This window comes from Paroedura picta, chromosome 1 (assembly GCF_049243985.1).
Source record: "Paroedura picta isolate Pp20150507F chromosome 1, Ppicta_v3.0, whole genome shotgun sequence".
NCBI lineage: Eukaryota > Metazoa > Chordata > Lepidosauria > Squamata > Gekkonidae > Paroedura > Paroedura picta.
Genome location: NC_135369.1, coordinates 106,346,699 through 106,360,711, shown reverse-complemented (window position 1 = coordinate 106,360,711; position 14,013 = coordinate 106,346,699). Strand labels below are relative to the sequence as shown.

Here is a 14,013-nt window from a genome sequence, read left to right as displayed (position 1 = left end):
CACACTTCTGGGTAAGCTGGTTGAAAGGGCTGCTGCGGATCAAATATCAACATTCCTGGAGGAATCTTCAGCCCTTGACCAATTCCAATTCCTGGCCATGGGGTAGAAACAGCGCTAGTCACCCTGATGGACGTCCTTTGCCGCCAGCTAGACTGAGGCAGCTGAATGCTGTTGGTATTACTAGCATTTGACACAGTCAGCCATGAGCTCTTAGCGGACTGCCTTGCTGATGCTGGGATCTGGGGGACAGCCCTCAAATGGCTGATCTCCTTTCTCCAGGGTTGTGAACAGAGGGTATCTATAGGAGAGAGAGTATCTAAATGCTATCAGCTCACATGTGGAGTCCCACAGGAAGAAGTTCTCTAACATCTTCATGCACCCTCTTGCTCAGCTGATGCGGACGTTTGGGCTGGGTTGTTACCAATATACAGATGACATCCAGATCTTCCTCCTGATGGATGACAGCCCTGATTCTCCCCCTGAATCCTTAGCCAGATGCCTAGAAGGTGGCTCAAGCTCAACCTTTCAAAGATGGAGGGCCTGTTGCTGGGCAGGAAGAGTCCAAGCGAGGAAGCACGCCTACCCAACCTGGATGGAGTGCAACTATCAGTAGCTCACTCTGCCAGGAACCTGGGTGTGATTTTTGATGCCTTCCATTCCATGGAGGCACAGGTCACAAGAGTAGCATGGCAGGCCTTCTACCATCTGCACCAGGCCAAGCTACTAGCACCCTACTTGGCCCAAGAACATCTAGCCACAGTGATCCATACAATGGTCACATCTAAAGTGGACTTCTGTAACTTGCTCTATGCAGGCCTTCCCTTAACCTTGACCAGGAAATTGCAAACTGGTCCAGAATGCCACAGCCAGGATCCTCACAAATACACTGTGGAGGTCCCGCATCCTGCCTGCCCTTCAACAACTTTGTTAGCTCCCAGATGAATTCTACATCAGGCTTAAGGTTCTGGTAATCACATTCAAGGCCACACGCAGTCTCAGCCCAGTATATCTGAGAGACCATCTCTCTGCCTATACCCCCCCACAAAGAGCCCTACGCTCTGCCACCGCCAACTGGTTGGTGATCCCTGGCCTCAAAGAAGCGCATCGGACCTCAACCAGGGCCAGAGCTTTCTTTGTCTTGACCCCACTTGGTGGAACGAGCTTCCTGAAGAGATCAGGCGCTGCCTGACCTCCCACAATTCCGCAGGCCTTGTAAAAAGAAAGATCCTCTGCCATTCAGTTGAGGCTGACAGACTTAATGCCATTCAGCTGGACCTCCAGACATCCTTCCACTTCCTGAACCCAACTGACCCCCTATGGATTCTGTTCAACAAGTTCTATTGTGCTATTAATCGTCATGTTAATGTTACTCAATACTGGTTCTTACTGTCATTGTTACTGTTATTATTACTGTTATTATGGATACAATGTATACTCCAATGTTTTATGTAAACCGCCCTGAGCCTTATGGGAGGGCGGGTATAGAAATAAAATAAATAAATACTGTTCACTTTTTTGATATGGGCACAATGGCGCCCAAGAACACCTTTTGCTGGTACCTACCAAGTGTTTTTTTTTAAGGGAAGTTTGCCTCGCAAGGTTTCTGACTGACCACTGAAGATTTGACTGGCTGTGCAGATTTCTATAAATGTTGCTTTGGCAGCAGCTGTCTCCACAGTTCAAGGATATGAATAATGTGACTGAAGGTGAAATGTGGCAGCCACACACTAGCTTGGTTCCATCTCCTGCCTCATCCATTTTGTGGTTGCACCCACCATGCTGTGTCAGATTTCTAATAGTGCCTACATGTCCAAAATGTTTGGGGACCCTAGACTCGAAGTGATATCATAGTGAGTACCCACTGAATATATCTACAGAATTAGTTCTAATCAACAAAAATTTATGCTGGAATAAAATGTATTTAAGGTGCCACAAGACCCTTGCACAGTAATAATTCCTATCAACTAAACTCACCATTACCCGTTCTTTTAAGCTCCATTTCCTGCATGTGAATTTTGCTTGGAGTCATTCGAATTGGAACAGGGTGAACAATAGCAGTATCCTAAAACAGAGAAGAATAGCATTACTCTAAGGTGAGGTTTACTCATCATTTTCTTTTTGACTGTGTGGTACTTCTACCATGCAAGGAAACCTCTTTCTTTACCTCCTTGCTACCATATACAGAGTCGCCAGGAGGAGATTTGGGTGTACTGGGTTGTATTGGCAAACGGGAGTGCTGTGAAGTTATATTATCATACTTCATAGTCACCTCTCTACATAGTGGAAGAATCTTCAACCCTACAGTGAATGTGGCATTGTCAGTGAGCCAACAGCTATTCATTTACAAGAACACTCATAAGGTAAGCTTAAGTATTACACTTTCTAAATGATTTTAACAGTACCTTTGTACCACAGGTCGTCTTCAGTCACCCGTACCTTTCTTTTGGCCACAACATCTCCTTTCCCAGCTAGCTGGTTTACAAAGGAGAAGACTTCTTCTAGTTTTTGTCTTATGTTTTAATATGAGTTCCTAGCTTATCACATCTAGTAGTGACCTAGTAGATACATGATAAAGAAGAGTAGGGTTTTATACTCTGCTTTCCTCTACCATAAGGCATCTCAAAGCAGCTTACAATCCCCTTCCTTTCCTCTCTGTACAACAGGCACTTTGTGAAGAAGGTGGGGCTGAGAGAGTCCATGGACAACTGTGACTGGCCCAAGGTCACCCAGCACAAACTGCATGTGGAAGGGAATCAAACCTGGTTATCCAGATCAGAGTCCACTGCTCTTAACTACTATACCACAATGGCTCTCCATACATAAAGCTGTATGCAACGATTCAGTGTGGTAACATGACAAAGTGAGGACTGCTAGTGAGTTAGAGAAAAAAAGAAAGTTTGTAAGCATGCCTGAAATAAAAAAGTTTGAGAAATTCTTCTCTAGAAGGAAATGGAAGATATATAAATATGATAAAACTATTGACTCTTAAGACAAGCTATCACATGTAAGCCATCCATCCCTTTGCTTACATGATCCCTCCTAATGCCACCACTTTCAGATTAAGGGCTGCAGGCACTTATGCCACCACAAGTACACAGGCACTTATTTCCATGTGATGTTACACGCAGAGGGAAAGAGCAATGTTTCTGTGTCAGTGGGATGCAACGGAAAGAGGGCTGGAGGGGGGAAACCCAGATATCCCTGGCATACACAAAGAGGCTTTATGGTTTCATTTATGGGTTTTTTTGGCCCCAGGCAGTTAACAATGATTGTTAAAAATATTTATTCTTAAAGCAATATAAGCAATATATGAGAATCATAATACACTGTGTTATATTGAAAGTACTGAAATGAATGCCATATCAAAATTGAATTCATAAATATTCAAAGCTCCTTTTATTTTTTGCCCACTGACAACATTTCTGTCAACTTAAAAGCGGGTAAGAATTATCCAGCTTGCTACCACTCCCCACCAAGCATAGTAGGATCATGCATTAACAGGCAAAACACAATTAACAAAAGAAAAATCAGAGTTAATAAAATTAATTTCAAACAAGCAAGCTAAGTGATTGACTTACAGGATCAGCTGGTGCAATGTTAGAATCAAATTGGGTCAGAGTTTGTGAGCTTGAGGAGCGTTCACTAAATGTCTCCCACTGCTGAATAGACAGAGGAGAGACAAGTCAGAACAAGAGATGGAATAAAAGTTGTTGTTGTTTTTTTTCCTGGAGAAGATTTAGCAGAGTTCAGGGGTTGCACTGGCAGATGTTTTCTGAAAATTGACAATATGTATTTTTAAAGCATACTGAAATCTTAAAGTAGGTTCAAGTCTAGTATCACCTTAGAGACCAACAAGAAATAAGCCTCCAGGAGTCAAAGCTCCTTTTGTAATGAAAGCTTAAGGGTTTTGCAATTTTCCAGCGCAGCCAGATATATTAAATTGCCTCAAGAACTAAATGGTCTAAGAAACCAGCAGAAGAAAATTTAAAGAGTTTCTATATGTGAATGATAGTTCAAGTTTACGAGTAGAATAAAGCTAACAGAAAGACAGCTTTTAAAAATTCTGCTGCTATCATCAGTGTAAATAAACACGTTTCCTTATTTTTCTGGCATTTGGGGGGAAATGTGCATCTCGATACATTATTTAAAAAGTGAGGTTTTCATTATTATAAAGTATAATTAACAAATATTTTGGATTACAAAAGCTACAAATGGGATAAAATTAAATGCCAGTGCAACATCTGAATGTTACTAGTTGGATCCCATTTTGTACGGGTGTAGAATATTTAATTTATAATTGAATCGAGGTAACAGATCAGAAGTACAAACTCTGTAAATCAACAGGAAATTCTGCTTTCGCGATCATTTCAACAAGATACAGGACATGCTTTGTCATAACTGCAAAATGAGTTTCTCATGCTCAGAAAACAAAACAAAATTCAGACGCAACAGCAATATTCAAGCATCAAAGCAAGTAAGAATCTGGTATAATTTTTGAAAGTTAGATTACTTCTCAGACAAGGAATGTTAATATTTCTCAGTTAGTGGAATAGTAAGTAACTTTTAGAGTCAACTCTGAGATGCCTTTCACATGAACATACATGAAACTGCCTTATATTGAATCAAACCATTGGCCCATCAAAGCCAGTACAGTCTACTCAGACTGGCAGCAGCTCTCTAGAGTCTCTGGTGGAGGTCTTTCAAATCACCCACTACCTGCCCCTTAACTGGCAAAGCTAGGGATTGAACCTGGGTCTTTCTGCAGGCAAAGCAGAGGCTCTGCCACTGAGCCACAGCCTCTCCCCTCTATGCTCTCCCAGCCATTTGTAAATTGCTTCTTTGTGACTAGCTTGGAAATGGTGCAAGTGACCCCTAACATGTAGGTCTTCTCTACATGAACAGCTAATCCCCCCTGGTTGGGAGTTCACACAAAAGACAGGAATAATTCACAATAATTTTTTGCTGGTAACAGCTATACAAACAGGTACTTGCAACCCGACAGTAAGTATTTACAGATAGAGAGAAGGAAGTAGAAAGACAAATACAGAAAGACATTTTAGAGATTTAGAAAAGGCTCATTTGATTAATGGTCAGGATCCTAAGAACTATGGAACAAGTTTTATAGACTTGTGTTCCTTCAATAGCTGCCCACACATTAAACTTTTTGTGGAACTGAGAAGAACACTGAAAGCAGCATGGAATATTGGGTGGGGGTGCCATTTGAAGAAAGAATACTACTGAGCTAATGCAGTCAATACAGTCAATACATTTTGTTTTCCTAAACAAAATGGGCCCCTCACCTCAGCCGCTATTTAATGGTTGCAAGGCAGAAAGACAGATCTAATACAGATACCTGCTTTTTCACCATAAAGTGCAGCTAAAAACAGCTTTGGAAGTGATTTCAAGCAGGAAAACAGCTGTGAGTGGAATTAGGTTCCCTTCCTGCAATGCAACATGCTGAATCGAATTCATTAGGGTTATCAGCCACTGAATTTGTCTAAAATTTAAATGTCATCCAAGATGTCCATTACCATTTCTTGCAGCAAACTGTACATATCTAGAGAAAAGGTAAAGGTAAAGGCTCGCCAGATTAGAAGTCTGCACTTCTAACCACTACACCAAGCTGCACGATCCCAGTTCCAGTGCCAATGTGACAGCAGTACTTGCAAGCCCAACAGGCCAAACTGATGTCACATCTTAAAAGGTAAAGGTAAAGGCATCCCCTGTGCAAGCACCGAGTCATGTCTGACCCTTGGGGTGACGCCCTCTAGCGTTTTCATGGCAGACTCAATAGGGGGTGGCTTGCCAGTGCCTTCCCCAGTCATTACTGTTTACCCCCCAGCAAGCTGGGTACTCATTTTACCGACCTCGGAAGGATGGAAGGCTGAGTCAACCTTGAGCCGGCTGCTGGGATTGAACTCCCAGCCTCATGGTCAGAGCTTCAGACAGCATGTCGGCTGCCTTACCACCCTGCGCCACAAGAGGCTCTTATCTAGAGAAATGAACACTAGATTTGGGGCTATTTTTCTATAGCCCTAGATTTGGGGCTATTCCTATAACTACACTTACTTATCTAGCTATAGATATGGCTAGCACAGCTGCATCTAAATGGCACCAGCTATTTCTGACATGTTGCAATATGCATTTCTTACTCAAAGACACCCATCCTCACAATGAGTCTGCCTCTGGTAGAGAGGGCAGGTTGAAAATCTAAAGAAAATCAGATGTGTGTGCATAAGTATTACTACATGCATTGTATCTTATAGCAGATCTTGGCACTGCTAAACTTCTATATATTTTCTGGGGCAAGCAAACCAAAAGGGATAGCCTACTGTTAAGTAATATACATGAGTTGGATTGACTCAAACAAGAAAACCATGGCCCTCAGTTTGCAAGGCTGTTAATCATAGGATCTTTTGGACCTTAACAGCATCTCTTTCTCTCTCGCACGCACAAACACACACAGAGGGAGGTAGGGAGAGACACAGTTAAGTCCAAGTAAACTTCTGGAATGAATAGGCACAGGCAATGCCTTTCTGATTTTCATTTGCATCTGTCAAGTCACATCTAAAAATCATACTACTGGACATCTAGCAACAGGCCAGCTGCTAAATACAATGGAAAACATGGTAATTGTTCCTTGACTGATAAAAACAAGCCATTTTGTCAAAGCAAAGACATCTCAATAATTATTTAGGAAAGAAACATGACAGAGCATTTGCTGACTATGTCAAAACATTGTCTTAAATGTTATAGCCTAGGAATGAGGCTATAGGCATTATTTGCTGCAGGGCATCTCTAAATGAGACCAAGTCCACAGACGTAGACCACAGTACACCACACATTATATCTTAAAATGAGGAAGTGAAAAGTGATTGCTAACCTCACTGCTTTGATTTAGTTCTGGCCAGGTCTGATTTAACGATGGCATAGATGGCGATTTGCTTGGAGGAGCTTCTGCTGGTGAACTTGCATAACCTACCTCACCAGACTGATCTCCCACTTCTGAAACAGGAACCACTAGAAAGGCAAAACACAATGTTGTCGGAATTGTCTTACCACTTTTCATTATAGATGTAATTTACTCGCCATTAGTCCTGTGTGAGATGAACCTCATTTAACCATTATGGAAGTTTTTTTGTTTTGTTTTTTAAGACACAATATTGTGTAGTTGTTTTGTAATTACATGATAAAAGGAAGATAATATCACTGTACTGTTGCCAAACATTTTTCTAGCAGTTTGCATTATTGCAATTTCATGTTTCAAAGACGTTGAAAAAAATCAGTATTGCTAAACATGGAAAATACTGGGGACTGTAAAAAACCCAGATGCTTCCTCTTTTAGTTTCACTTGATGGCTACCCAGCCACAACTCATGAACAAGGTGATGGAGTTGGCAGGGATCCAAAGAGGTGCGTCTGCATGCAGCTGCAGAGCACTTCTTGTGTGGGAGGGAAAACAGTTCTCTCTTCTGTCCTGTCTTCCAGAACAGTCTTTTGGCACCTGCTTATTATGCAAATCTCACAATAAACTTTTAATATGTCTTTTTGTGAGGCACAACATTTCACATAACGCCACTCAAATCAGCTCATTTATAGTATTGTAGAATAGCAGACGTGTTCTTGGATATAAAAGAGAACTGCTATCTTAAAGGCATTGAATCCACATATTTACTTGCACTCCCCCACCTGAGTCTTCTCACTATATTGACTTTGTAACCAGCAGAAAATGACAACACACTAAACTACCAAGAGATGTCCACCCTTTACTTGAACTCATGAGTACATCAAGTTTTTGAATGCTTTGAAAAGTCTTCATGTAACAGCAGATTTCCAGTAATCAATTTAGTCCATGCATAAGCATAGAGCTGTAGAATGCACACATATAGAATTCCTTGCCCCCTTTCCATGCAGTCCATACAAATAGCCATTGGAGAACAACTTGACCCTTACTGGACATGCTATTCACTCCAGAGCAGGAATGGATGAGGATACTGAAGTGCAAATGGGCAGCAAAGGCCCTTATGCTGTAGGGGTTGGGTGGAGGGAGTGGAAAAGGAGGACAGGAAAAAGTTGAACCCTTTGGGAATTCTCTTCACGTGGGCCCTATACCTGTACTTGCCATCAGGTCAAGCCTACAGTAATGTTAACTAATAGGTTTGTCCATGAAAACGGAGGCATTCCTGTTTAAAAAAAAATACAGACGTAGAAGTGACTCTTCTAATAAACGAGCAAGTAGTACTAATATTTCAGTTCGTTAAGTATACGTTAACATCTTGCTACTAGCAATGTTTGCAAAGAGGAACAAACATTTTTGGAAGAAAATACCTGCTGAGTCCTCCAAATCAATCAGTTTAGGCATTAAACTTTCAGGCAGTTTTTCAGGCAAATCATAGCCATTCTTTCTTGCAACTACTAGATGAAAAGCAGCACAGAACTCATCCAGTGTTAATGCACCATCTTTGTCAAAATCTGATAATTCCCTAAGGGGGGGAAAAACATTATTTCTGAACTTTGGAAAAATAATGTTTACTTTATTATATCCTTTGAATATGTTGAATATTTTGAAAATTTCTAGGCAAACCAGGTTTTACTATGAAAATGTTAAGGCACTACTGTTGCATAGTCTGGTACCCTGGTTCTAAACATACATTCATACCAGTAAAAGCTGAAAGGCAAAACAAGCAAGCAGTTCCCCACATGATGAATTTTCTGATGGAATGTGTCACTTTCGGAAGGTAAACGGAAAGTAGAGCTGCTGTGAACCAAATATCAGCATTCCTGGACTAAGCTTCCATCCTAGATCCATCCCAGTCAGATTTCTGTTCTGGTCCTGGGATGGAAACAGTGCTAGTTGCCCTGATGGACGTCTGCCACCAGCTGGACTGGAGTGGGTCAGCACTTCTCATATTACTAGATCTTGTGGCGGCATTTGGCCTAGTCAACCATCGATGCTGGGAGATGGGGACAGCCTTCCAATGGCTGATCTCCTTCCTCCGGGGTCATGGGCAGAGGGTAGCAACTGGAGAGACAATCAAACGACTTGTGGAGTTCCAGAAGGAGAGGTCCTCTCTCCAATCTTATTTAATATCTTTATGCACCCTCTTGCCCAGCTGGTGTGAAGGTTCGGGCTTGGGTGCCATCAATATGCAGATGAGACCCAGCTATTCCTCCTGATGGATGGCTGCCTGGATTCACCCCCAGAAAGTTTAGCCAGATGTCTGGATGCAGTGATGGGAAGGCTCAAACAGAGTAATCTGAAGCTCAACCCTTCAAAGACAGAGGTCCTAAGGCTGGGCAGGAAGGGTCCATGTGAGAAAGTACAATTGCCCAACCTGGACAGGGTGCAGCTGTCAGTGGCTCACTCCACCAGAAATCTGGGTATGATCCTTGATGCCTCCCTCTCTATGGAGGAACAGATCACAAAAGAAGCATGGCTGGCATTCCCCCACCTGTGCCAAGACAAACTACTAGTGCCCTACTTGGCCCTAGAGCACAGTGTTTCATATGTGATAGTCACCTCTACACTGGATTTCTGCAACTTGCTCTTATCTCTCATCTGAAAACTACAACTGGTCCAGAATGCAGCGGACAGGATCCTCACGAGAACACCTTGGAGAACCAACATTTGGCCAATACTCCAACAGCTGCAATGGTTACCAGTTCCCAGATCAGGCTTAAGGTCTTGGTAATATGTGATTTGGGTCCAGCGTACATGAGAGACCGTCTCTCTGCCTACGTCCCCAAAGAGTGCTATGCTCAACAAATTCCAACTGGCTGGTGATCCCTGGTCCCAAGAAAACATATTTGGCCTCAACCAGGGCCAGGTCATTGTCTAACCTGGACCCACCTAGCGGAACGAAGTCCCAGAAGAGGTCTGAGCCCTATTCGAGCTATCACAGTTCCACAGAGTCTACAAAACAGAGCTCTTCTGCCAGGCATTTGATTGAGGTCAGCGATAACATCTATCGGGCCCCCCTGAACCCCCTCCCATCCAGATAAGCTCACTCTATGGGATTGCAGCTTAAATGTTACCTGAACATGTTATGATTGTTGATTATGTTAAGATTGTTGATACAGCTACCAAACCTATTCTGTACTTTGTCACTCATATTATGTTCTCTGTGAATTGCCCTTAGCCACAAGGGAGGGCAGTATATAAATGCAAAAAAAAAAAAAAAAAATCTCTCTGCACAACACAAACTAGCAAAGGAGGGTAAACTCTGGGTATCTGATATATTAGTTATTTAATTAAGGAATACTTTAACAGTCTCTCAAGCCCTCGTCTCTGAGCCCAACTTTCAGGGGTGAGGTAGGCAGTAACTAGAGATGGGGCATTTTCTGTGGTGGCACCTTATCTTTGGAATGCTCTCCTCTCTCTATCCTTACCTGATACTTCTTCTAGGCGTCAAGCCAAACACATCTTTTAACCCTGACATTTAATGAGAGGTTTTATCTTAGCAGCTTTTCCATGGTTTACTTCTGTTTTATGGATAGTTTTTATTAATATTTTATGCTATTTGTGTCTAATGGCTTGTTTTTAATGACTTTTTAACATTATTTCTTAATTGTAAGATACCTCAAGCAGGCAGCACAGAAATATCCCAAATGTAATATTTAATGTGAGAGACACTATCTGGTTCCAGAACATCTGTCCACAGTGATCCACATGATAGTCACCTCAAGACTAGGCTACTGTAAATTATTCTATGCAGACCTGCCCTTGACCCTAATCCAGAGATTACAACTGGTCTGCCGCAGGAGTCCTCATTAAAATGTATTTATTTATGACATTTATAAATGAGACTCAGGGCCATTTACAAAGTACATGGAAGCTATAGGACAGGTAAAATATAGGAAATAGCGACAATAATAACAATAACATTCAATAATGACATAACTAATAATTGAAACATTAATATATTAATTGTGACTCCATAGATTAGTCAATGCAGGATTGGTTTCGATGTAGTTTAAGTACATATCTGTATGGGAGGAAGGGTTCTGGGGGTCCAAAAGGTGGCATTGATTCAATGTGCTGTTAGTTCGGTACAGTTTTTAAGAAGTTTTTATTCTGTTTTTAATTGTGCACTATAATAAATAATTAACAAGTTTTACATTATTTTTATTGTTCAGCTCAACTTGTGAGGACACTGGCCACTGCAATCCGAACCAGTTGTAGCTTCCGGATCAGGGATAAAGGTAGGCCTGCATAGAGCGAGTTGCAGAAATTTAGCCTAGAGATGACTGTCACATGGATCACTGTGGCTAAGTATTCCGTGGCCAAGTAAGATAATAGTAGCTTGGCACAGATAGTAAAACACCAGTCATGCTACTCTTGTGATCTGTGGCTCCACAGCGAGGGAGGCATCTAGGACCATACCTAGGTTCCTGAGCCATTGACAGCTGTACTCTGTCCAGGTTGGGTAATTATGCTTCCTCACTTGGGACTTTCCTGCCTAGCCATAGGACCTCCATCTTTGAAGGGTTGCATTTCAGACAAAACTGCTTGAGTCATTCTGTCGCCGCTTCCAGACATCTGGCTAAAGATTCTGGGGGTGAGTCTGGGTGGCCATCCATCAAGAAGAAGAGTTGGGTGTCATCTGCATAACTATAAATAAATAAGGTTTGCCAATTTGCTGTTAGAAGCTGCTGTTCATTCATTCTGCCTTCAAAACATGACCTAGTTCCTTTTAACTTAAGAGAACCAAGATGTGTATTTACTATTTTATATGCTTTCCAGTTTCAGTAGAATTTAGTCAATACTATTCCTCCACAGAGGTGGCAGGTGAACAATTATGCTACTGCCAATGGTCTTTGAATGCCATACCACTGTCAGAGACATAATGAGGTTGTGGTTTAGGGATCACAGGTGTATGTTCTATTTAAATGTAGTATAAGGGCTAGAGAGAAATGGATCTTCCCCTAGATACTTCAGTTACTAAACTTTTAATGGATTCTAGACTAGCAAATACTTCTTTTAGCTAAATTCCTTCTTCAAGTCATGGGAGCTTGGGCAGCCTGTGACAGACATCTTCTTTAATATTTTATTATTTATTGAATTTCTATACTGCCCTCCCATAAGGCTCAAGGTGGTTTACATAAAACGTCATGAGTATACATTGAAATATAATAACAGTAACATAACAGGGGTTCCAAAAATTAAACTTGATTATAAGAAAACACTTTAAAATTCATAATTCTCAATTTTTAACATGAACCTGTAGGAGGTCAGCATGGCTCAGATCATGGAGGAGGGTGTTTGGGGGAACAACAGATGTTGTTGAGTGGGCTGGCCTCAACCAAATGCCTGGTGGAGGAGCTCCCTTTTACAGGCCCTTTGGAATTATGGTAGTTCAGGAATGGCCCTGATCTCTTTGCAGAGCTCGTTCCACCAGGTGGGGGCCAGGACCAAGAAGGTTCTGGCCCTGGTTGAGGTCCAGCGTGCTTCTTTGGAGCCAGGGATCACCAGCCAGTTGGTGGTGGCAGAGTGTAGGGCTCTTTGGGGGGTATAGGCAGACAGCTGGTCTCTCAGAGACACTGGGCCGAGACTGTGTACAGCGTTGAAGGTGATTACCAAAACCTTTAGCCTGATCTGGAACTCAACCAGGAGCCAGAGGAGTTGTTGAAATACAGGTCGGATGTGGGACTTCCAAGGTGTATTTGTGAGTATCCTGGCTGCAGCATTTAGGACCAGTTGCAGTTTCTGGATCAAGGTTAAGGGCAGGCCTGTGTAGAGTGAGCTGCAGAAGTCTAGTCTAGAGGTGACCATCGCATGGATTACTGTGGCTAGGTGTTCTGGGGCCAAGTAGGTGGTAGAAAGCCTTTCGCACTACTCTCATGACCTGTGCCTCCAAGGGTCATACCCAGGCTTCTGGCAGAGTGAGCTACTGACAGTTGCACTCCGTCCAGGTTGGGTAGGCATGCTTTCTTGCTTTGTCTCTTCCTACCCAGCCACTGGACCTCAGTCTTAGAAGGGTTGAGTTTCGAAGCTTGCCCTCTCTGGCTTGATTATTCCTTCCTGCCTCATATTCCTTTTTGTCATTGTCCTCCTCTGTAGGATAGAGGAATAGAGAGTTGTTGGGCTTTATCCTACGTATCTCTGTAGCATGGATGACTAAAATTAATCCTTCCATTATGCAAATCTTCCTACTTCATGAAATTTTAAACCATGATAGTGCTAAATACTTCTTCTGGATCTAGCTTTCTACACAGTTTTTGCTCAAAATAAGGTCCAATAGAAGTTTATTGCTTGACCTAAATGGAAACAGAATTAAAAGTTGGATCCAGCCAGCTTTTTCATGCAATCTTGCCTAATTCCCTTCATTGTCATAGCCCTCATTGTAAATCCAGATCCATGATGCATGGATGTTCAAGGGGGATCCCATCCTTTTTTCACTGGCTGAAAAACTGTTTGGATCCAAGACTAAGCCTATAAGTAACTGTATATGTAATTTGTAATCTGTATCTACCTGCTGAACATTTTAATTTATGTTAAAGAACTGTAATTCTTAAGAAGGGATTATTTAGACATACTTCACACTTACCAGATGTGTGACAGCTCAAGAATAGGGAGCTTTGATTTTGTAAAAAATTCTTTAGCCGCAGACCCTGAAATATTAAAAGTAGAGTTTAAAAGGAGCTTCCTAAAATATATTCATATGCATCTTTAAATACACTGCAAAATACTTAAACAATGTTGCATTTCTACAGAGGTAGCAGCAAATGGGAGTAAAACTTAGTTCAAAAAGATCATCATAGTACTGTCTTCACAAGCAGAAAATTGAAATGAATACCTGTTGCAATTTTGTTAACTTGTCTGTTGAAACAACTCACCTGGAATATATCCATTTAGATCAGGTTGAATGGTTTTAAATTGATTCACATAATACTGCCTTTGTTCATCAGTGATTTTCCAGGGATCATCATAACTACTCGATTGCCTACGAATTTCATTAGCTGTTGTAGCTGATGCTACAGTTCGTACAGTTGTCTGGTCCTGTAATAAAATATT

The 14,013-nt window shown here is 41.8% G+C and overlaps 1 protein-coding gene across 5 annotated transcripts in view; it reads right to left on the bottom strand.

Annotated features, from left to right (window-relative positions):
* REPS1 (RALBP1 associated Eps domain containing 1) overlaps positions 1–14,013 on the bottom strand; it is a 70,323-nt gene that overhangs the window by 18,925 nt on the left and 37,385 nt on the right. For 4 of the 5 annotated variants that reach the window (XM_077351352.1, XM_077351360.1, XM_077351380.1 and 1 more), the window contains exons 6-11: positions 13,836–13,998; positions 13,547–13,610; positions 8,328–8,482; positions 6,884–7,020; positions 3,579–3,659; positions 1,975–2,062 (exon numbers count right to left, since the gene is read on the bottom strand). In XM_077351352.1, the coding sequence (XP_077207467.1) occupies positions 1,975–2,062; positions 3,579–3,659; positions 6,884–7,020; positions 8,328–8,482; positions 13,547–13,610; positions 13,836–13,998 (688 nt within the window). The remainder of the gene's footprint in view (positions 1–1,974; positions 2,063–3,578; positions 3,660–6,883; positions 7,021–8,327; positions 8,483–13,546; positions 13,611–13,835; positions 13,999–14,013) is intronic. The other variant, XM_077351370.1, reaches the window with a different exon arrangement.